Raw genomic sequence first — 24,300 nt, 5'->3', positions numbered from 1 at the left:
ATTTTTTTGACAAAAAGGGTGGATTGATTTAGGAATGACAAATTCCAGCAGTCCAATGTTTCTACAACTCGAAAATAAAGCATATGCAGATAACAAAAACCCAATCCTTTGGCTTTCACACACAAATACTAAGGCATATGCAGCATTAGAATAGGCCACTTAATCATTAAGGATTTAATTTTTCATTATACCAGCCATTGGTTGTGGGTGGGTGTGGGATGCGACAGGGAAAGGAAAGGAAGGGAGGGGGAAGGGGCGGGGGGGAGGGATGGTAAGTGTTATTCATTGGATTAAAAAACCGCAAATCCTCAATATTGCAGTGAACACTGACCTGACTAAACCGGAGTTTTTCACCCAAGGCCACGCGTATCTGCTCTTCAATCAGATCCATCGAGCATATCATCTCTGTGACTGGATGTTCTACCTGCATTCAAGAAGCACATCATGATAAATGATCCCCTCTTCTAATTGGATAATTTTGCATTTCCAGTGTTTTAAAAAAGGCACTTTCCAGAACCAGGCCAAACTCTGTGAAACAGATATTTTCTCAGGAGTAGACGAGGAAAACTTAGTTCCACATTTTCCTTTGCATACCCATACCTGGATCCTAGTATTCATCTCCATGAAGTAGAAAGAACCATCTTCAGAAAGGAGGAATTCAACTGTTCCCACTCCAATGTAACCTATTGATGCAGCAGCTGCCACTGCTGCATCTCCCATGGCTTTTCGTAGCTCAGATGTCAAAGCGGGAGATGGGGCTTCCTCCAAGAGTTTCTGATTCCTTCTCTGTAGCAAAACAAAAAGACGTGATTATTAGAGGACTATAACCAAAGTAACAAAAAAAGATTGTCTCTACTCAATACATAAAGGACAATTCCAGGAAAGGCAGAAACCTGAATACTACAGTCACGCTCTCCAAGGTGAACACAATTTCCAAGCTTGTCTGCAAGAACCTGCAAATATCACATGAATCTACCGATACAATTACATAAGGGTAGTCACTAATCTACTAACTTGATTTTAAAATGAATGAGTACATGCATATCTCTACAATCTTTCGTATGCTCAACATAATTCATGAGGAAAGTGTAAACAAAAATCACACAAGGCAAGGAAAAAAAGAGAAAGAGAAAGTGAGGAATGTAGCTTCGATTTACCTGGAATTCAATGTGCCTAGGGTTTTGTATATACTTCTCTAGGTAAACTCCATCATTTCCAAAGGCTGCACCTGCCTCACTGCGGGCTTGCTGAAAGAAAATATGATAGCAAATTGGATTCCTCTAAGCTCAAATTTTAGTTACTCATTAATCGTTTTCAGCAAAGCTCATAGACCAATTCATGTTGACTACAAAAGCTACTAACAATGTTTCACTGAGGTTAAATCAGTGTTCTATCGCTTGACATTGATTAACCAAGAATTATCGTCTGAAAAGGCACGAGCTTACAGTGTTCACAGCCTTGATACGCCAACTTATCCTATTACTTGAAGCCGCTGCTGTGACAATTTAGATATTGAAAAACAATTCCGTTTCTGCCAAGATGAGAATTGCATCTACACACGAGCCCTGAATAACTCCATAGTATATAACTTGCAAACTGTACTAGAGATGCATAGACCAAAACAACTGATTTTTCAAGGGTCTTATCTCAATTCACACCTGCAATAATTTCACAAACTCTCCTGCGTGATTAGCAAGCCGCATTCCACGCCCACCACCTCCTGCTGTTGCCTGCAAAAGAAAATTTGAAAAATCAGAATCTCTTATAGATAAGAAGAGAGAGGGGATCAGAAGGTGCTGTCAAGTATCCATTTTTTAGGTCACGCATACCTTAATCATGACTGGGAAACCAATCTCATGTGCAACTCTGACAGCTTCCTCGGTGGTCTGAGGAGAGATACAACAGAATGGACATAGGTCAATATCCATCCAACACGAACCAAATTTCCTGAAGGAAAGCTTTACATACCATGCCACCTCATGAGTCACCTGACCTCTATCAGCCCTTCACTGCCAGGCACAGTTGGAACTCCAGCCTTCCTCATTGTTTCACGGGCTGTTGCTTTGTCACCCATGATTCGTATACTGTCCGGCTAAAATCATTTGCAGAAAATATTTTTAATGCATCATATTATCAAAGAACAATTCACGTAGCTCAGGTATATTTCAAAAGGTTCAAACTAATTTCGAATTTTGAATCACGAGTTTTTCCCTGAGTCTATGGAAGTCATAGCAGGAAAGCATCAACATTAGGTCCGATGAGGTTGATTCCATGCTCTTTACATATGTCAACAAAAGAACTGATAAAATTTAAACCGCGGAAGCATCAACTCACATTAGGTCCAATGAAGTTGATTCCATGATCTTTACATATGTCAACAAAAGTAGCATTTTCCGCAAGGAAACCATAGCCAGGATGTAGCATTGTGCAGCCCCGATTGGCAGCAGCAGCAACGATGTTGGGGATGTTCAAATACCTAGCAGGTTACATTAAAATCTCTGTAGATGAAAAATATAGATCTGGCGACGAGTAATGAAGATACAAACAGACCATCCTTGAGCTGTATCGATGATATAACTTCTCACTTTAACTGGCAGTCAATCACAAACAACAAAGAACAAGGACAGAACTCACGATTGGCTGCTAGGTGCCTCTCCAATGCAGACAGCCTCATCTGCGAGTTGCACATGCAAAGCCTGCCGGTCGACAGTAGAGTGCACAGCCACACAAGGAATACCCATTTCATGAGCTGTCCTAATGATACGAACTGCAATCTCTCCTCGGTTTGCAATCAAAATCTTTTGATAATCACAAGTGACTCCCAAAGCTCCACCATTCTGGCGTTTTGGCTGCTTTGAGATGCTGGCAATACTAAGCATCTCAGCTCCATCACCACACTGAAAACTACTGCTAGCACTCCTCACAAAAGCAATGCCCGGCCCAGGCCTTTTCAAAGGTAGCATGCATGGCTTGACCTGCACGCTTCTGGAGGAAGCAGCGGCTGCGCCTGGAACCTACCATGGTCAAAACCCATTCCTCTCAGTTACACAAGCTATGAGTACTCAATAAGCACGCGTATGCCATGCTCCGCAGCGATTTCAATAGCGATGCACACGGGGAGAGCTACCCAAATAAGGGCTTCTAGTGAAGAGACGTTCAACTGCTGCCTCACCGAGGAAAAAAGGGTTTGTGTTGCCAATGTGCTCTCCATTTTGCGTTCACCCCGTCACCTGCACGACGAAATCGAGTTCACGAAGCAAGTATCACCAGGTAACTCAAAGAAGAGAAGCTTGAAGAAGTAATGCGATCTCGGTTCTCAGTTGCTGGATCTGAATGATGTAATTATAAACAATTGCTGCGATTGAATAGGCTGCATGCAGAGGTCAATGAACCGAAAAAGGTTAGCTGCGCTAATGAGTGTAAGGGAGAATGGATGAGGAACGACAAACTCCACAAAGGCATGCGGAGATTTGTAAGGAAGGAAGCTATGAAAGCTAGAAGAGTGCGGGGGGAACAGCGAAAGCGATGATGCAGGATGATTGGCGTGATGAAAGACTGAAGAAATGAAGCAGCGATGGAGAATCAAGAGAAGGAATGAGGAGAAACCGTGAGGGGAAGAAGAAGACGATGTTGCAGCTCGCAGCTAAACGGGAACAATTTGTGTGGAGAGCTGTCTGTGGCTTCCCATTTTGTTGTCGCTGGAAGCGGCAGCCAGGCTTTGTAGAATCCTATGTATGTATGTATGTATGTATGTATGTTCTTTCTCGCTCGTCCCGACAATTGCGCACTGCATGTGGACACTAGCATTGGCACTGGCACTTGCCCTGCATCTGCAACCAGTGTATGTATTTCTGTATGTATGTATGTATGTATGTATTTATGTTCGTTCTGCGCTCGTCCAGACAATTGTGCACCCCACTTGCTTTTGGTTGTATAAGAAAATACAATTGGACCATGGCCGATGAAGTTGGTACTTGCTAATTCATGTCACCTCCATGTGATTGGTATAGGTGTTGGCCTTCATGGGCCAGACACAAATCCCGACCGTCCTATTGGGCCTACCAAGACGCACCCTGCACACCCCCTTTTGAAGGATGGCCGTTGGGTGGTGTGAACCAAGCATATGTATGTATGTACTCACAGCTTTCACCCTCATTGAGATGAGTGCACAATGCACAAGCATATTGCTACTTTGGTAAGAATCTATTTTGTTTGCTGCTAGCCCGTCTGCTACGCAAAATCTCATCCGACATCAATAAGCCGTCCACTACACAAACAAAGATTAAAAATTGTGGATTCAATTCTGCATTCGTCCGCCTCCGTCCGCCTATGTGTGAAACGAATACTTGTCCAAACGAGGATACTCACTTCACCCCTCCGGACGAGTGTGAAACCCCCTTAAGTATGTACGAGTTTGCATGACGCACCTTTGACATAAAAATACTACTGTTGCACACAAAGAGAGGCCCAAACCATTTACAAAAAGCCGCCTCGGGTTGGCTTGAACCCTCTCATTTCAATTGACAGACTCGACTAAAGACGTATTCTCGCCTTAGTGATGGCCTGACCTGACTAGGAAGGTTTCTTCTTGTCCTGCTCTCTACTCTCGAGGGGTTTGCCTACCTTTCTTCTAGCCCCTCTTAGTTAATTGCATGTCCCCAGGGCTTTTTCAGCTCTCATTCTCCTTTTGCTATCTCAACCTCTCCACTATTTCACTCGCTACTCTTAAACTGCCGTCTAACTTTGCAAGTGCAATGATTGATCAAGCCGCTACACACTCCTGGACCACTACCCGGGTTCATTGATTGTGCTACATCAAACCCTCGGTGCTCTGGAAAGTTAGCCAAAGAGGTTTCCTGGTTCCAAAGAAATGGGCCACCTCACACACACCGCTTCTCTTGTTCCAGGTAGCTCAACCTGTGCAGCTAGTATATCCCCTGCAGCTAGTTACTACTCTAGTAACTCGAATACTCGCTACACACTACTGGACCACTGCCTGGGTTCGTCGATTGTGCTGCATCAAACCCTCGATGCTCTGGAAAGTTAGCCAAAGAGGTTTCCTAGTTCTGAAGAAATGGGCCACCTCGCACACACGGCTTCTCTTGTTTCAGGTAGCTCGACCTTTGCAGTCAGTATATCCCCTGTAGCTACTTACTACTCTAGTAACTCGAATACTCGGTGACTCAGCATATTGTAAGGTTGCTACTATTGCGTTCTCCTATGTTGGCCTAACCCAAGAGCTGACATCTCGCCTCGGCTTTAAAGCATCGTGCCCTCATGGTTGGGGTTGAGGAGGGCTACACTACTCGAATGCAGAAGCTCCAAGATTGAAACCACGGGGCTTCTGATACTTGTTGGGAGGCTTGGTAGGTCGAGGTTTCCTATGAAACCTGGAAGGGCCAGGTTCATTCAAGATGTGATTGTCGATCAATTTGGAAGTCGGAAAAGAGCAGCATAATACTATGGGAGTGTCTCCATAGTCAGTTGGTCGAGGCCCTTAATCTTCTCAGCAATCCCTCTGCGTCCCACCTTAAACATGCTTTGCTTCTGTACTGTGTGATCCCTGATGTAAAGCTTCAAATTTCTCAAGGCACAGTCATGAACTGAGATAACAGGAGTGATCGGCCCGAGTTGTGCATGTGATGGAGGTTGAGCAAAAGATGTACCTGCTTCCTCAGTACTGCTTCAAAATACTAGTGTCTCCATAGTCGATTGATCGAGGCCCTTAATCTTCTCGGCAATCCCTCTGCGTCCCACCTGAAACATGCTTTGCTTCCGTACTATGTGATCCCTAATGTAAAGCTCAAAATTTCTCAAGGCACGGTCATGAACTGAGATAACAGGAGTGATCAACCCGAGTTGTGCATGTAATGGAGGTTGAGCAAAAGATGTACCCGCTTCCTCAGTACTGCTTCAAAATACTAGTGTCCCATCTTGATTGTCTGAGTATGGGAGTAGTCATAGCTCGATTTTTAAGTTCATGAAAAACCTTTGACCATTCATTTGTCCACTCGAATTTGGTATCCTTCTTTGTCAACTCATATAAAGGAGCTGCAATTTTGGCAAAATCTTTTACAAATCTTCTATAGAAACTTATGAAGCCCACAAATGACCTTAGTTGTGTCAAATTAGCGGGTTTCGGCATTGCTTGAATAGCATGAATTTTACTTGGCTGAGTAGGAATGCTTTCCTTGGAAATTACATGTGTGAGTAATACACCAACTCAAACACAAAAGACAGGCTTAGCCGGGTTAAGAGATATAATTGCCTCACACAATCATCGAAAAACTTTCAAATGATTGGCCTCTGAAGAGTAAACACAAAAATCATCCAGGTATATAGCAATGAATTTTGTTAGGTAGTCACAAAAAGTTTTTTTGAAATGTTGAAGGGGCATTTCGCAAACCAAAAGGCATCACTCAAGTAGGATATGCTCCCCACTTGGTGATGAATGCAGTCTTAGACTGGTCTTTAGGTGCCACAGTATTTTGGTTGTACCACGATAACAATCCATGAATGAGTACATCTCAGGTCCTGCAACCTGATCAAGAATTCCATTTGTAAATGGTATCGAAAATGGGTATGGTACCATTTGGGCATTTAATTTTCTATAATCCACACAAACATGAATCTTGCCATTCTTGGAAACAACCAATCACTTCTATCAATTGCATAAATAAATCCTGCTTGAATAAGTTGATCTAGCTCTGCCTTGACCTGTTTGGCATAGTTGGGATTCATGTGATACCTTTGCCAGCGAATGGGTTTAGCATCCGGAACAAGTGGACTTCTGTGTTGACAAATCTCAGATGGAACTCTCGAGAGATCAGTATGAGTCTAGGCAAAGACATCTTTATAAGTCACAAACAAATATTTGATGAGATTGAGTTGATCTAGTGTTAAGTTAGCACTGACAAACGACCATGCAAGGATTGTCTTCTATACCGAGGTTGAGTTCCTGCGTTGACGCAAGAATCAATTGGTTAGTACCGAGTCGAGTGATGACAACATGTGTTTTTGCAATTTCCCTTTTACCCACATTATCTTCCATGAAATTACTCAAATACATATCCTTCTGTATTGCTATTTGTTAAGCCTTCATTGTACATTTTATAGCAGCTGGGCCACTTGATATATGTCAAGTTCACCAACTGGAATGATCTGCAATTCCATGAGTCAAGACTCGATCTCTTGGGGAAATTGATCAATAACTTCTAATTCTTTAGGACAATAGCTATTTGGTATTTTTTGAGGACTAGTGGGAATACAAACATCCTTCCCTTCCAGCTTAATAATCATTAACAAGAGTGTCACCAACCCAAAATAACTAACAACAACGTTGTAGGTATGCTGCAGTAGAGTAATCTCTGTCAAATGATGCAAGGTGGAAGAAGACCACATAGTCGATGTAGAAAGAGTGATCCAAGGACTGAAAATCTGGGACCGAAGGTGCAAGTATGATACACTGCTCTGCTAATAAAGAGGTCCATATGAATGACGAGGTATAAGAACCTGTCCAACCTGTATGCTCAACTGTCATGAGTTGAAGGTCGTCTAATGTATGTATGGCTAAACATCCGTCGACATAGGATGTAGCATTTGTCAAAGGCTTGTCAAGAACGAGCTGATAGTATAAAGGCTTAGAAGCCTAAAATACAACTAAGAATGCATATGATGTCCCTAAGGCATATGAGGTCTCGAATGCTGATGAAGGGACTGATATAAAGTCGTGGATACAACCACTAGTTTGCATCAAGTATAGATTGTATACGACAGCCATAAGTGCATGCTGAAACACTGAGTCTCCCTAGGTTACGCTATGGCTGAACCTGATGGTCTCTACTGCACTAAGGCAGGACCGCACTGATGTATAGCTATCCTCATTCTGAGGAAAGATCTACTGATTGAAAGAGGTGGTGATCATTGGATCTAAAGGCGGTGCAATGTAGCATGATTGGACCTATGCTGGAATGTCTTGAAGACTGATGTGTTGATCTGAACTACTGGTAGGAACCGTGTCCATAGATGTGATAAGCTTCGTGTCCGAGGTGAAAGCATCTGAAGTGATGGATGCTGGAATGGAATCACTTGAGGAACTAGATGCGATGTGACATATATCTCTGCATGTGGCTGGAGATGCGAATGCCTCGTACTGAGGACTTACCTACTACTGAATAACTGCATGATCATAGTTGAAATCCTTTTGAGTATTTGCATCTGATGTGACAGTAAATGGAGTCAGATCCATGCATGAATGTGATGGCTGTACATCACTAGAATTAGACTGTGCTGATGTAGATGAGACTGCCTCATGCTAAGGGCTTAGTATCAAGTATACCTCATGCCAAGGGCTTACTGCCGAATGTGCCTCATGTTGATGGCTTACCAAGAAGTGTGCCTCATGCTGTGGGCTTACAGAAAGTGTGAGCTGATCCACACTAACATGTGAAGCATCTGCATCTAATCTCTCAAGACCAATGAGGCTCGAGTCTGCATCGTGAATTAGTACATACCCTGTGGCAATGAATGGTCAAAGAAGGTTCTCTTTCCACTCACAGATCTCGTCTGGAGTCATGACTAGTGTATCATCAACTGCGTGATGAGAATAACTCCATGCTAAAGGCGGTCTAGTGCTCTGTCCAAGAGGCTTACCTGTGTACCAACAAGAGTGTCTACCCATGTGAACACTGTGTGTGAGCTGCCACTGGGGGGCTTACGCTAAATGGTCAAAAGCAAGTCATGTGATGGAGGAACAACCGTGTGCCAAGGATCAAGCCTATAATCAAATGATGACAAACAACAGTGGGTCGGGAGTAGCCAAGGGGCTGTACAAGGCTAATGTATGTGTGCAGGAACCAATGCCAGAAAATAGTCAACAATGTGACTTTACATGGGTGGCATGTGTGTGCGTAAGTTGTGTGCAATAATCCTGAATCTGAGAATGAGAACTCTGCCCAATGTCACACTGTGTGGTGAACTGCCGAATGCCAAGAGTACTGAGCTGGTATTAGATGTGTGAAAGTGTATATCGATGATAGATCTGATGGGGCTGATGCCGGTGGGAACTAATTGGGTAATGCAACAATGGTTTACTTGGCTTGGTGGAGTTGGATCTCCTCTATCGTGGTGCTAGTCTACAGTTAGACTACACATCGATGCGTAAAATACAAAAAATGAATTTTATCTTAATCCATTTTATGTGCTGGGTACGTTGCAGTGGATTAGGAGGTGGTTCCAATGACGAGGATTCAATGATGCTGACCTGTGGAAATGTCAAATGTGAAATTAGACATGACAGGTGTGTAGAGCACGAGTTAGCAAGCAATTTTGCTTTTGGAGCACTGCGAAGTTCCCTCTAGATCAAAAGATACGGCCCCCAGAAGGATGCTCCCAAAAATGTGCCAAAGTGGTGCTATGCCTAGGAAGCACGTATGCTAAGGTGGCACGCTGTGTTCATGTGCATATTACATGACTGTGCCTATGTGGCACTGTAAGATGTCACTAATGACTTGTCATGCTGACATGGGGCTGTTGACCTAGCATATGATGACGTGGCTGAGCCACGTGTTCTACTGACATGGTAGAATGACAAGACTGCTATGTGGCACTGGGGTCGTGATGCTAATGTGGCATCCACGTGGTAATCAATGGTCAATGATGATGTGGCCTAAGGTTAGATGACATGGCAGTGCAGTATCTCCCAAAGAAACTCATGAAAGAACCTCTCAGGAAAGAATAGTAAGACTTAAATGAGCACATCTACTTCTCCACAGCTCGGAATGACGAGGTTCTTGAAGCAAATCAAAGAGGAGGAGGAGATCTACAAGAAGAGGTAGAGAAGATAATGAAGGTGCCTCACAGAGAGGACTTGTGCCTTGATGCGGAGCAAGGGCATACACCTTGATAAAGCAAGGGCTTGTACTTTCTCTCGAACAGGAACTCTTTCAATGGAAGATGCCTCACAGGAGAACTTAACACTCATGAAGGGAGTGGGAGCACCATCGGCTTTGATACCATGATCGTGGAAGTGAGAGGGAGAGAGAGAGGAGTGCACACGATATAGCTACTTGTATACTAAGTTGTATTGAACATGAACATGAAGATATACATGTGAACCCCTTAGGGTTAGGGTTAGGGTTTGCCCCTAATGCCCTATAGGTATGGTGCAATTTACACCATCCTCAACAAGGTCCGCAAACAAACTTGATGACAACAGAGTAATTGAACATGGGGAACTCGGGTGATTGAAGTTGGGGAGACCACATGATGACCGGGTGGAACAGCTTATTATAAAACACTATTATTGCACACAAAGAGAGACCCACTTCCATTAATCATAAACCATTTACAAGAAGTCGCCTCGGCTTGGCTGGAACCCCCTTGGTTCAATGGATAGACTCGACTAAGGACATTCCATTCATATGGATAGACTCGACTAAGGACTACTCTCGCCTTAGCGATGGCTTGATCTGACTAGGAAGATCCACTATTCATGGCTTGCTCTCTACTCTCGAGGGGTCTACCTACCTTCCTTCTGGTCCCTCTTTGTTAATTGCATGTCCCCAATTAATACCACTCTGGGGCTCTTTCAGCTCTCTGCTATCTCAACCTCTCCACTATTTCACTTGCTACTCCTAAACTACCTTCTAACTTTGCAAGTGCGATGATTGCTCAAGCCGCCACACTACTGGACCACCGCCCGAGTTCGCCGATTGTGCTACATCAAATCCTCGGTGCTTTGGAAATTTTGCCAAAGAGGTTGCCTGGTTCTGAAGAAATGGGCCACCACGTGTACGCCGCTTCCCTCATTCCAAGTAGCTCAACTTGTGTAGCCGATATATGCCCCTACAAACCGTACAAAAATTCCACTGGTAAAGGTGGGATTGTGTGCCCTACTTAGCCACCATGTACTACCACTATATGTAGTGGATTTTACATCAAAAACCCGTGCAAAGGCAACCAAGTAGCCATATTGGCCATGATTTAGTTCATCTTTGGGCATTGCCTTTTTTTTGTGCATTAGTTATGGGGACACTAGTAGTTTCTACACAACCACATAGTATCTTCTTCTCCACTAGGAGATGTGGCGATGTCAATGTCTACCACATCTATGGCCTCTTGGCCCAGTTGCTACTCTCTAAGGCAATGTTGGTGGGATTTTTGCGGCTTGCCATTCAACAATGTGCACACCTTGTTAGCACCTAGTGCTAGTTGTCATGCTTCACATCACAAGCCTTGGGCCCGTGAGGCCCTCACGAGATTTTGGCTACTTAAAGTGCATGGCTAACAAAAGCAAAATGCTATGCACTAAAAATAACAAGAAAACAATGTCTTCATTTAGAAATTAAACTCATTTAGAAGATGCACTCATACTCTGCTCTATTTTCACCACAAAAATTGGTAGCAAGCATGGGAACAATCCATTCTTCTCTAGCTGTACGATGAAATCAATAGGCTCTATATGAAGAAAGCAAGCTAAAAAAGGGCATGCGTGAAGATGAAGCTTTGAGACTTATCACAAACCGCAAAGGATTGGTGGTTTTAGGGGAGGCGCTTTCATCTCCTAAATTGAAAGTGATCGTTTAGGCGTAGAAATAGCTCTTTTCTTGCCCTCATATTTTAGCTATAGCAAGAATGCAATCTCGCCAAGGATTACTTATATTAATGCTTGAATGCAAGCATGTGTACTTTCCTTGAATTGATTTTCATGTCACACCCCCCCCGTGAGAAAGAAAGACAAACTACATTCTAATTATATTTCATATAAATATGCCCATGTGTGGTAGATCAATTCAACTGTTTTCACTCCATTTTTGCTCTAGACGATGAATCTAATGCAAACACCAAGAAAAGAAAAAATAGTACAAATCACTACACAAGGTCCAAATGAATCCGATTTGTCTTGCAAATATCAAGGATAGCTTTTTTTTAAACATCCAAGCAATTGAGGGTGCAATAATTGCAAACTAGAACCTAAGATACATATTAAATACGTCGGTGTCGCTTCAATGAGTACATCAATACTATCCTTAACAAGTACTATGGCATGGAACTTGGTGTCATTGTTTGAAGCTCATGTTCATTATATACAGCACATGCAAACCCTATTATTCCCACATTGTGGAGTACAGGACAATTTAGAGGTACAAAGTGTGCATATAAATTGAAACAATGCACTTTAAAATTAGTACAATATACCACATTTATAATATGTATATATTATGGCATCATATGTATGTATATACATATTCTCACTAAACAGAATAGGTGGCTAGCTCTCTGTAATTTTACAAGTTCCCATTCACTTCAAAAACTCTTGCAACTTGTACTTCTTAGTTCCACATGTATTATAAGAGATCTCCCCGCCACTTGTGTCAAAAATTTACAGCTTCACTTTAGAGATACATAGATGCAAATATAAACTTCCCAGTAGAAGGACTGGCGAAGTAACTTCAAACGATTAAGACATGCAATTAGAATCAAGGGTGAGGGTGAGGCCGGTTTTGCTGTGTGAGGCACTTACACCCACCAGATTTTCCCGTCGTATCGCTGGAAGCTTAGCTTCCCATGAAACGAGGACTGTTGAGCTGACTCAATGGTCTCCAAAAGGCCGAGATTACAAAAGTCTTCCTAAAGTAAGGGAGTATAGAGGGGCAATCGACCTGCTCTCCTACTCTCTACAACTGGGGAAATGGCTATCCTCACGGATGCTGTGGAGGCTACCGATGCTGCTGGAGCGGTAGATGCCGGAATAGATGTACTGTTAAGGGAGGGCTGCCTTATAAAGGCTGCAGCATGCCTCTAATAGGCCGACTGCACTTGGCACTGGTCCACCTGGAACAAGGTCATGTCGGGCTGTACCAGAATTCACCTGACCTGTAGAACACCAGACCTGTTGCTGGTATCTTGTCTGCTGTGCTGCCGCGTGGAAAAACCTGACTGTTCTGCTAGTACACAGCTGCTGCAGCAGTTTTGCAGGGGTCCACATGTCAGCAAACTATCTGGAAGAGTCCCAGGTAGGATCTGCTGCTGTTTGGTGAGTCCGTATTGACATGCCAGTCTGTGGAGCTACACTCTTTTTATTAGTTGGCAGACATGTCACTGCTGTCCTGGCTGTAGATGGCCCCTGTGCTTGCATGGCTGCCATGTGGGCCTGCTGATAGCTGAGCAGTCCAATGGCGTGGCTAGCTGCCATGTGTCCAACGACTTCAACTGCCACACGGTCTAAACCTCCTTTTTCTTAGATGTCCACCCTATGATTGTGGAGGTCAATGCCACCTACAATGCTGCTGATGGATGTCTTGGCAGTGCAGCTGAGGGCAAGCTCCTTTTAATCTGGCCATCATGAGAGACACTAATTAATATGTTAGTGTTGCCCCTTTCTGCCCAGTAACCCACCCAGGCACCCACTCTTGATGAACCATGTTGCTACTATTTACAATCATTGCCTTGCTGAGCTGAAGATCAGACGACTCAGAACCCTTCATGTAATCCTTCAATCCTCAACCCTCCTACATCAAGCTATGAACGAGCTTAAATTTTTGTACTCTCAAGTCAAAGAGTTGAATACCAGATATTGTTCCAATTCCATTAACATTGACGGCTCAGCCTGCTATAGCTAGATAGCCACATCATAGTTACGCTGAAATGCCGAAACGGCGCATCAAAGACCCGAAACACTATTTCGACCGTGCCAGACCCCCCGAAATGTGAAATGCCCCGAAACGCGAAACGCAGTCTAAAACGGCGATCAGAAACGCCGAAACGGCATCCGAAACGCCGTTTCAGACCTGAAACGCATCGTTTCAGATATCGTTTCGGGTCTGACCTAAAAAGAGGGCAAAACCAGGAAAAAACGCCGCCGTCGTCGCGTGTTTTCGCCCTTCTGCTTGCTGCTCTCCCCCCCGATTTCTTGCCCACCTGGTTCTCTCCCGAGTCTCGAGTCGCAGCCCTACGAGTGGCTGCTCTTTTGGAGACCCGACTTTGGTCACTGGTGAGCACATTTCCTTTCTCTATGCTTCTCTTGCCTCAAACATCTTGTTGTTTTTTGGCTGCAACCATTGATTCTTGGCTTTTCCCTTTCAAATTTGATCTATTGCAGCTTGTACAAGTGCTCTTTTTGCTCATGGATATGGCTTCACAAAGCGTTGTCCCTCAGCAAGAGAAGGAGTTCACCCCATCGGATTATTGGTGGAGCCAAGTTGATTTGGTAGGCAAGTATTACTCCAAGAAAGGAGGAGCTCGCAAGTTTAGATGCAGATGGTGTGGATTGGAGCGAGGAGGGAACCCTTATAGGGTCAAATGTCATCTTCTTGGCATTAAGGATGGGGGGATTGGGCTATGCTCCGTAATCTCACCACAAGAGAAAGAAAGGTTGCAAAGAGAGGTTGAAGTATTGCCCACTACAAAAAGGGCAAAGACAATGGGCTTCCACTGGTGTAGGAGCTTCTTCAGGTGCTCATGCAGCACGTGTTTAGTAGGCCACTGCATTTCGGAGTCCTCTTCCCTCTGCTACTACGGCTTCTTCTTCTGCGAGTGCACATGGAGCTCCTGCCAATATTCCTACTACATCTTGGTCTACTTCACATAGGCAGGGCAGTCTTTACACATCATGGCATCCGCAAAGGAAGGCACAAGTAGATGCAACTGTGGCCCGATTTTTTTACTCCAATGGGATTAGCTTCAATGTTGCTAGATCACCCTACTTCAAAGAGATGGTGTCAGAAATCAAAACATTTGGATCCACATATACCCCTCCCACATTTGATGCTTTGAGGGGCAAGCTTCTAGAGGATGAGGTGGTGGCAGTTAAGTAAGCTATTTAACCTGTGAAAGAGAAATGGGTAAAGTATGGGGTAAGTTTGGTTGCAGATGGATGGAGTGATGTGCGAAGTCACTCACTAGAGGGTATCCTTGCATATTGTAGGGGATCTGCACTCTACATACACTCCATAGAGTGTGGAGTGCAACAAAAAACAACACCTGTATTGATGCAAATGTGGGCAGATGCAGTGGAATATGTGGGGCTGTCTAATGTTTTGCAACTTGTTTCAGATGGGGAAAATACCAATAAGGCAGCAGGTGCATTATTGGAGCAAAAGTATCCTCATATCCAGTGGAGTGCTTGTGTAGCACATTGCTTGAATAATTTATTGAAAGACATTGGCAAATTGGATTGGGTCAAGAATGTTATTGACAACGAAAAAGAGGTGATTAACTTCATCACACGACATAATTTTTCTTTTGCTTTGTACCGTAAATTTGCCAACAAGGAGCTTTTGAAGTATGCAGAGACAAGATTTGCATATAACTTTTTGATGCTTCGCAGGCTCCTTGAAATGAGACCTGCACTGAAACAAGTTGTGGCGAGCCCAAAGTGGGATGCATGGCCCACTTCTAGGCAGGCTCTTGGAATTTATTTCTATGACTTGTGCATAGGCAGTGATGAATTTTGGGCTGATGCATCTCACATTGTTGATCTATGTGTGCCTATTGTGAAGCTGCTTAACCGAGTTGATGGAGATATGCCTTTTCTTGGTAAGGTGTATGAGGGGATGGATCGGATGATTGAGAATATCAGAGAAATAGAAAAGGATCCCCAAAAGTTGAGAGAATTGGAAGAGTTGGCTGTGAGCAGATGGAATCAATATTACTCTCCCATGCATGCAGCTGCCTTTGTGTTGGACCCGGAGTTTCAACACAAGGCAAGTGCACAACAGAGTGATGCAGAGGTTGTTCGTGGTTAGAACCTCACTCTTCAAAAGATGGTACCAACTCCTGATGGACGGTGGAGAATGAAAGACCAGCTTGCCAATTATCGCAATAAGGAAGGCGTGTATGGATGGCCAGATGCACAGCATGATAGGTAATATTAACTCATTTTAATTTTCAGATTTTAGGAACTTGTAATTTGTTATTTAATACAAAATTAAAAATCTGAAATTTATGAGTTTTGGAATTTCAAATTTTGAGTTGGGACGGTTACATGGTGGGAGAATTATGAAGCTGATTCCCCCGAGCTGCAAAAGCTTGCCATCCGCATTCTAAGCCAAGCTTGCACCTCCTCTTCTTGTGAGCGTTTGTGGAGTAGCTTTGCTCATATCCACACAAAGAAGAGAAATCGTCTACGAACACAACAGGCCAATAATCTTGTCTTTGTTAATGCAAACTTGCGTTTGCTTAACAAGATGAGACACGAGTATACGCATGACAAATATATTAAATTTCATAGCCCACATGATGCCCACTCACCTGATGATGATGATTTGTTAGTAGAGGAGAATGATGATGAGGAGGTAGAGGTTGAGTCTCAGGATGAGGATGAGGATGCGCTTATTATTTGATCATATATGATATGATCCTCGATGTAGCCTTTTTTGGGTTTCAGCTTTCTTTTTGTTACTATGACATTTGGGCTTTGAAAGCTAAATTACAATTTATGAATCATGATTGGTCTCTTAAATATCATGAATCATATTTCCATTTTGTAACTTGTTATAGGATTTATAAATTACCCCACCTTGCGTAATTGAAATTTCCATTGTGTGATGGTAACTGGTTGAACAATGAAACTTGAATCTCCAAAGTCCAAAGTTACAATCAATATTAATGGTACTAGGTAGAGCTATAGCTTATTGTGCACTTTTTTTGAAGGTAGAGCACTCTAAATGTGTGTATGCATTACTCTAAACCCCCTTTTGTAAACCCCCTTGATGACATGGCATTTCCCCGTTTCACCCCCTCTCAAAAATCTCGAAACATCTCCGTTTCCGTTTCCGTTTCCGTTTCTATTTCCCGTTTTCGTTTCCCTGTTTCCCGTAACTCTGAGCCACATGCATAAGTTTAGAAAATACAAGGCCTTTATATAACCCTACACAATTGAAGGACTTCAAGTAGCACTCCGGCACATCACCGATCCATCGAGCATCCAAATGACCATGTAGAAGACTCAGTGTGATGCTCTCGTGCCATAACCAAATGCATGCAATTACATTGGGATGTGCAAACAAAGAGGGGTGGTGCATGCCTGCACCTGTGCAGGTGCACACTTCAAGAACACATGCACACATGCAATACTAATTGAATAATAAGCACTGACGCACACATATGCCTCCACATCATAAATTTTCATAGCAATACCACTGAGTAGATGACTCACAAACAAGACCCAGTTCCACATACAAACTGTTTCTGCAAAACATTGGCCTGTTACCACATGCAAAACACAGCAAGATGATATATTTTGACAAAAAATAGTCTCTACCCACAAATCAACACTGATAGCAATTAATTACTTACAAAACCATACATGTGCTAGCAACCCATCCTATTTTGTAAGACTGATGGAAGAATGGAATGTTCACTTAATTTCAATCTTACACGAAAAGAATAACAACATTGAATATGCCGACAATAATATATAAAGCCAGCTTTTCGCACAGATGATCAGCCTGATTGAACCTGATCCTGCAGAGCACTGTCACTCCTGCTCCGAGGCATGCCTTGACTTCCTGCATCCATGGCAAGTTTCCTAAGAAGTTGTTCATGAACAGACAAAGGAGTTCTGCTTGAAAGGCCATGCTCCTTGCCCAGTCCTTTCTCAGAAGGCTGACCAGAGCTATGGTGGTGATGATGGTGATGATGATGGTGCAGTCTCGGCAATCGGGCAGACTTGGACTTAGACGAGTCAGAACCAGTGGTAACGGAACTGCGTCTTTTCTCAACATCCTTACCATGATGACTGGCTGGTTTGCTCTGCAAAAAAGAAGATTGTATTCCGGCTACCTTTCTTGATGCCCTAGTACTGGTAGATTTGCTATTACGCTGAGATGTACCCAATGCAGCTCGTGCAACACTGTCCACAGCTGCTTCCCTTGCTGAGACAGCCTTCATAGGTTGCTTGTTAAGGTAAGTCACATGAGGAGTGATGCTCATGACCAGTTTTCGCAGCTGTTCCTCGCCGACATTCATGTGAACAGGGTTTCCAAGGAGATTAAGAGCTAACAAAGAGCTGTAATTTGCTGCAAGTTGCCCAAGGGCCTTTGAAGTGGTCAATTTATTAAAGCTGAGATCAAGTACAGTTAGCTTCAGCAGTCTGTGCAGACCTTCCACTTCAGCAATCTTATTTCCCGCCAAATAAAGCTCTTTGATAAGTGTACAGTTGGCCAAACCTGCACAATCAATACATTGTGTCACTGAACCTTGTACTTAAAATCCACCGAAAAAAATCTATCAAAATTCTAACAAAACAAGGCTTACCATGCCCAATTCTAGAGATACGATTATATGAAAGGTTCAAAACACGTAAGCGAGTCAGCTCTCGGAAGCCCTCAATCATGCTAATTCTATTTCTTGAAAGATCTAACAAATGGAGGCTCCTTGGAAGACACCCTGCTGGAACTCGGGCTGCAGCAAAGCACCAAAAACGTATCATCTACAATGAGAGAAAAACTTGGAATAAAGACATAGAAATTCATGCACATAAAGAGTAAAACCTATGCAATTGGCAGAAAGATTGAGTGTCTTCAGGTTGTTGAATGCTCCCAAAGCTGGCACTTCTCGTAATCCAAGGCCTGCTATATGTGCCACAGTTGAAAATAAATTCAGAGATCGGACAGCAGCATGTGCTAATTCTACATCCATAGTCGCTACTCCAGCTGCTTGATGCATTGTGGTTGAATTATCACCCACTTCATTGTTGGTCAGTTCGCTATTCTCCAATGCAAATGCATCTAATTCTTTAGATGGCATATCCTCCCCATCAGCAGGCAGATCAGGCTGCTGAATGTTACTGATCCATTCCTCAACACGACTGAGACTGGATCCTGCAGCCGGAAAAGCAATCCACTCATTTGAAGACCAGACTGATGTTCCGTGTAATACTTGCAATCCTGTTTTGAGTCCAGAAGTTCCATCTTCCTCCTCAATTGCCAAAGGTTGCTCTGCTGATGCTGTTTTGGTATAATGAACCCTGTCATTTAAAATTTGGTCATGCGTGACAATATCCGAACGCTCAGAACGATGCCCCGGTTCACAAATGTCTGAAGTATATCCTGTCAATGTGTTGGGAGGTATTTCTGTTACCTCACTGTGTGGTAAGCTGTCTGAAGTCTGGGGCAGAATCTCACGATGTATGTTTCTGTGGCTAACCATGAAAATTTTCCACCAAGACTTGCGCTTACTTTGAGCAAGAACTTTACTGTAGGATTCAGACTTCGGTCTGACCCTATCAGCACTGCAGACAGTCAATTCTGAAGGGGAACTGCCATGTTCATTTATGTCAATTGAGATTGTCTCAACAGCATCTCCCGTTGTTTTAAACTCTGAATTATGAATTGCTACACATTGGTTTTCACCCATAGAAGGGACCATGGAGCGGTCGTTGCTCAGGATAGGTAGCTCATATGTTGGCTGCAGGTCCTCTCTCTTATAAACACCAGGATCACTAATATGGCCCGTCAGTACTTCATCGTCCAATGCTATCCGGTCACTATTGTCAGAAGGAGAATGATCTGCCTCTGGGCTGCCCTGAAATGCTGCACCACCAATTATGCCAACGCTGTCATAGCCTGCAACCCTTTGGTCTGTTGGAGGCTCAACACCATCTTCAGAATAAGGGCCTGGATGAGAAACCCATTGGTATGAAGCCCCAAAATGTTCTGCAGGATGGGCTTCAAGAGATGTGACTTCATGCGAAAACTTGGTGAAGTCTTCACAAGACTGTCGGTTGCTCTCTGAATCTGAAACTTCAAAATCACCTTCACTCTCATCTGCACAGTCGTCCCGTGACTTCACACTATGTGGCAAAGACAATCGTTGACTCTCATTACCCTTGGCTGATGCCAGCTCATTCACGCTCACAGAAGCATCATCAAGGCAAGTCTCCTGACCAACTAAAGACCAACAAGACGCATCATCAAGGCTTCCACCAGTTTCTGCACTTAATGGCACCCGTTCTTGTCCAGCATGATTTTGGTCTTGCATATCCAATGGAGAGTCTGGAGAGGTGGACAAGCTGTGCTCTAAAACTTCAGTCACTTGCAGTTTTCCAGGAAGACAGTTCCCACTGGCTACATGTCTTAATCTGCCATCCTCAGAAACGGCAGAGCAGCAATCTGGTGAGTCTATTACCAGTTGTGAGCCATCCATGGTTGTCAAAGCGAATTCACTTTCAAGAGAATCGTCCCTTGCACCAAAGCCATGTTGATCACCCATGCCCTGCAGAAGGCATGAATGTGCGAACAAGAAATCCACCTCGTTAGTCCCCTCAGAGTTTCAAACTTTCATCAGGGTCCTAGAATGTTATAGCCACGGTTAGTATGACCCCAACGCTGACAGCAGGAAAAAAAAGGCCCTGCTACAGTAGCATCGCCTGTCGTGAAGCAAGGACAAACCTATACTAAGTAACAATAAAGCTGGACAAGAGGACGAAGCCAAAACAAAGACACCGCAAGCATGTCCGTTAAGAATTTTTAAGTACTACCATCCAGACGTTTAAGGAATCGTGTGCACCAACCTTAGATATCTGCACTGTCTTTGCATCCGGCTTAGCTTTGGCTCCTTTCATTTTACGGCCGAATACAGAGAAGCAGAAAAGCTTCCCCATGCTCCAACCCTCTGCTCACAATCGTACCTTGCAGTAAAGCAAAATAGCAACTCTTTGCATCTCTGGCAGTATACAAGAATGGATTTGTATACAGCTCTATCCTGATCTATATTGTACGAAGCGACAAATTGACGGCGTAAAAGGAAAAGTGATGCGAGAAGAAGCAAAACAAACTCAAAGCTATGCCCTTGGGCAGCCTGAGAGGCTACATCGATAATAACCGCCTATAGGAAACTGATAGCCAAACTTAGCCGTAATCAACAAACAACCCTTGGAGCATGCGGCAAAACCTCCAGACAAACGACTGTCTGGCCTTGAGCTGTTCGAGAAGGGCAAAAGCCCCTTCAGCACGCCCCCGCACCTTTCGAGCGGTGCGAGAACGAATCACTGCAAGCGCGGCCAGAGTGAACAGCCCAAGTAGCCACCAAGTGGCAACACACCCACCGGGCACTCTGATGTCAACCACACTCTGTTGCACAGCAACAAACAACGGTCAGCACAAATGGATCGAAGTGGAAGCCATTAAAATATACATGCTCAGAGGCAGCTAAGGAAAAGCAAATCGACACAGAGCTTAGACCGAAGGTCAGCGCCAACGGATCCAAGCCATAAATCCGCCGAAAAGCAACGAAGACCAAGTAAATCGAACAGAAATTAAGTGCTACTGTTGCATATCAAAAGAACAATGGTGAGCACAAACTGATCGCAGGGAAGCCATAGAAATACCAATCGGCACAGAGCTAGCAAGAAAACAGACAACAGAATTGCAAGCCATACAAGTACAGCTGAATCGACAAAGAGGTTGAATGCTACGAGGGAGATTGAAACCGTTTTCTGCTGTCAATTCGGAGGGATGGCAGATCTGGAGACGGTGCTCGAGCAAAAAGGCTGAGAGTTGCCAAAACCCAAAATTTGGGCAGGAAGGGGCGAGAAGAAAAACCCACAAACCCAACAACAATCAATCACAGAGGAGAGCTTGATAAGAAGAAGAAGAAGAACCCACAATACAATCAATCAATCAATCAGATGGGAGATCTTGCAGGAAGCTTTGAAGAAGAAGAAGAAGCAGAACCTACAAACCCACAACAATCAATCACAGAGGAGAGCTTGATAAGAAGAAGAACAACCCACAATACAATCAAACAATCAATTAGATGGGAGAGCTTGCAGGAAGCTTTGAAGAAGAAGAAGAAGAAGAACCCACAAACCCAAGTAAAATCAATCAGTGAGAGAGGAGAGCTTTGCAGGAAGCTTGAAAGAAGAGGAACGCACTAAAATCAATCAGAGAGAGGAGAGCTTTGCAGGAAGCTTAAAAGAAGAGGAACCCACAACAATCAATCGGAGAGAGGAGAGCTTTGCAGGAAGCTTACAAGACGAAGAACCCACAACAATCAATCAGAGGAGGAGAGCTTGAAGGAAGCTTACAAGAAGAAGAACCCAAGAAACCCACAATAGTCAATCAGAGAGGAGAGCTTGCTTCTTGCAGGAAGCTTAGAAGAAGGTGAACCCACAAACCCACAAAACAAGAGCTTGCAGGAAAGCTTAGGTGAAGAAGAAAGGAAATTAGCCTTACCTGGCTTTTGGGCCTATGAGATTGAGGTCGATGACTTTTGTGGGAGGGGGAGGGGGTGCCCTTGCTCTTTATTAGGTAGTTCTCCTCCCCTTGCTTTTTTCAATTGAAACACATGGACCTTTTCTCATCCACGAGAACGGTGTGGTGGCAGTCGGGCATCTTTCCCTTCTCTCTCTCATTGCCCTTGTGACTCCTTGAAAAGTGTTTCACCTCATAGGGAATCTCTTCTAGCACCTCTGATTGAGACATGCTCTGCCGCTCCCCCGAAAGTTCTGCACTCTCGTGCTACTCTCCGTGCCTCCATGTCTCTCCCAAAAGCATTTTTAGCCTGCCCTTAGGTAGCCTTAGTGAAGGCTCAACTTTGTTTTTTTGGTTGGGAACATAAAGTTGAGTTGAATTTGATCCCTTCGCAAAATGAATGGATTTTATAAAGGCTAAGCAAAATCTCAGTGGGTCTTCTATAATTAAAATGAATTGGAAAATAATTTAAGAGGCCTTATTGATGGACAAATAATCCATGTTATACTAAAATTAATGGATTTTGTAAAGGCCAAGCAATTTCTTATTGAAGGTAGGTGTTTCACGTTCAATAGCCTCATTGATCAATGTATGGACAAATAAAGGGGAATAAAAGACTTTATGCTTCCCCTCTCCAAACCACCTTTTCCACAAGCTCTTCTCCCAAGTCTCCACTTGTCCCAACCCCATCCTTCTTCATGTTTCCCAACTTTTCTATGCCCTTTTCACTATGTGATCTATGCACTCAATTCAATGTGCTTCTCAATGTGACTTATTTACACTTTATGGGTGCCAAGGGCGCTTATTGCTTTCTACTCCCTCATAAGTTAACAATGATTTATATTTTTGGGTCTGAGCAACCCCTTAATATATTCGGCTGTTTTACTTTTAGGGAAAAAAAACACTGATGTCTTTCTAATCCTCGCAAGTTAAAGCTATAGTGTAGGTACCTTGCATGGCTTATGCACACATGCACATTACCTTACCTTAGGAAGGCTCCAACCTTACCTTAGGTTCTATGCATGGCTCATCTAGGCATATGTAGGGCTCCCACCTTACCTTGGGTGCTATGCATGGCTTATGCACACATGGACATTTTATCGAGGGGATTATATTGTTCATGCCTGCACATTAATCAACGGATTATATTATTTCATGTGCATTCACATTCATCAATGGATTATATTATTTCATGTGCATTTGTGGAATGACACTCTCTCGGCTCTCTACTTGTGTGGTGGTGCATGTGCATGCTAGTGTGTGGGCACACATACATGCCTTTTAAAACTTGTTAAATCCACACTTTTCATGCACCCACCCTCCTTGCCACACTCGGCTATCCTTCTTCCTTATGAGCAACGAATGCCAAAATAGGTTGAATCACAACAATAAGATTAACTATTGTGCATATGGGTGGAAATTTATGGATGTTAAGGGATCTCTAAGTTAAGATAAATTGTTCTCATGAGTGCATGACCACAAAACGAGACATGTAATGCTTGTGATAGTGAAGATATTGCATGTGGCTTATTTATTTTCCTATCATGGGCCTCTTTTCAAGTATGCAAATGCAAGAAGACAAGAGTTATATCCCACCCTCCTTAATGTGTTCTTATCAATGTTGGTCTCAAGGAGTAGCGCGCTGAATTTATATGGCGTGTGAATGTTAAGGAAAGAATGCCTTTCCTTGACAATGAGTCATGATAGAATAATACGAGGTACTACAAAACATCACAAAAGAGCTCATTTTTAGAAGGTCTATGAAACAAGGGTAAGGCATTAATGAGATTGCATTTTGTTAGTTGATTTGTGACCAAGGTGAAGGGGCACTAACATATAAGTTATTGTTGCGTTGGTGGATAGTACAAATGGCGCTAGGCATAAACAAGTCTCTTTATATATGGGACAAGAAAGGAGCAAAAGAAAGTAAAGAACGGTCTAGATATACATTTGAGTTGGAGCAGATTTGGATACAAAATAACTCCTTTTCTATAAGTACTGAGCTCCCTTTCCTTCACATGGATCAAGAGAGGATAATAACGAGGAAAACTCTTCTATCCATTATCAAAATGAATGATGCATGACACTAAATGATGTGAATAGA

At 43.4% G+C, this 24,300-nt stretch overlaps 2 protein-coding genes across 5 annotated transcripts in view; both read right to left on the bottom strand.

The window, feature by feature from the left end:
• The window catches only part of LOC147891947 (biotin carboxylase 1, chloroplastic-like), a 40,797-nt gene extending 37,068 nt beyond the window's left edge, over nucleotides 1-3,729 (bottom strand). The window contains exons 1-11 of the mRNA XM_087388056.1: nucleotides 3,607-3,729; nucleotides 3,173-3,230; nucleotides 2,635-3,014; nucleotides 2,335-2,476; nucleotides 1,994-2,092; nucleotides 1,830-1,886; nucleotides 1,659-1,730; nucleotides 1,158-1,247; nucleotides 894-953; nucleotides 601-786; nucleotides 332-424 (exon numbers count right to left, since the gene is read on the bottom strand). Of these exons, the coding sequence (XP_087244182.1) occupies nucleotides 332-424; nucleotides 601-786; nucleotides 894-953; nucleotides 1,158-1,247; nucleotides 1,659-1,730; nucleotides 1,830-1,886; nucleotides 1,994-2,092; nucleotides 2,335-2,476; nucleotides 2,635-3,014; nucleotides 3,173-3,211 (1,218 nt within the window). The 5' untranslated portion in view covers nucleotides 3,212-3,230; nucleotides 3,607-3,729. The remainder of the gene's footprint in view (nucleotides 1-331; nucleotides 425-600; nucleotides 787-893; nucleotides 954-1,157; nucleotides 1,248-1,658; nucleotides 1,731-1,829; nucleotides 1,887-1,993; nucleotides 2,093-2,334; nucleotides 2,477-2,634; nucleotides 3,015-3,172; nucleotides 3,231-3,606) is intronic.
• Nucleotides 3,730-17,348: 13,619 nt separating this feature from the next.
• Nucleotides 17,349-22,338, bottom strand: LOC147891946 (uncharacterized). Of its 4 annotated transcripts, XM_087389049.1 has the most exons (6): nucleotides 22,179-22,338; nucleotides 20,516-21,074; nucleotides 20,131-20,217; nucleotides 18,495-20,014; nucleotides 18,259-18,405; nucleotides 17,349-18,170 (listed from the first exon to the last, which is right to left on the bottom strand). In XM_087389049.1, the coding sequence occupies exons 3-6, from the start codon at nucleotides 20,142-20,144 to the stop codon at nucleotides 17,446-17,448; spliced, it is 2,406 nt and encodes an 801-aa protein (XP_087245175.1). In that variant the 5' UTR covers nucleotides 20,145-20,217; nucleotides 20,516-21,074; nucleotides 22,179-22,338; the 3' UTR covers nucleotides 17,349-17,445. The 4 variants fall into 4 exon arrangements, with proteins under 4 accessions (XP_087245175.1, XP_087245174.1, XP_087245173.1 ...); XM_087389048.1 differs by having other exon boundaries at nucleotides 18,495-20,293; XM_087389047.1 differs by having other exon boundaries at nucleotides 18,495-20,217.
• Between the last annotated feature and the right edge of the window lie 1,962 nt (nucleotides 22,339-24,300).

The sequence above is a fragment of the Dipteris shenzhenensis genome, chromosome 17 (genome assembly GCF_047967505.1).
Source record: "Dipteris shenzhenensis isolate YYH24624 ecotype China chromosome 17, Dip_SZ_1.0, whole genome shotgun sequence".
Lineage (NCBI taxonomy): Eukaryota > Viridiplantae > Streptophyta > Polypodiopsida > Gleicheniales > Dipteridaceae > Dipteris > Dipteris shenzhenensis.
The sequence above is the reverse complement of the archived record's forward strand: the minus strand, read 5'-3'. Positions and strand labels throughout refer to the sequence as shown.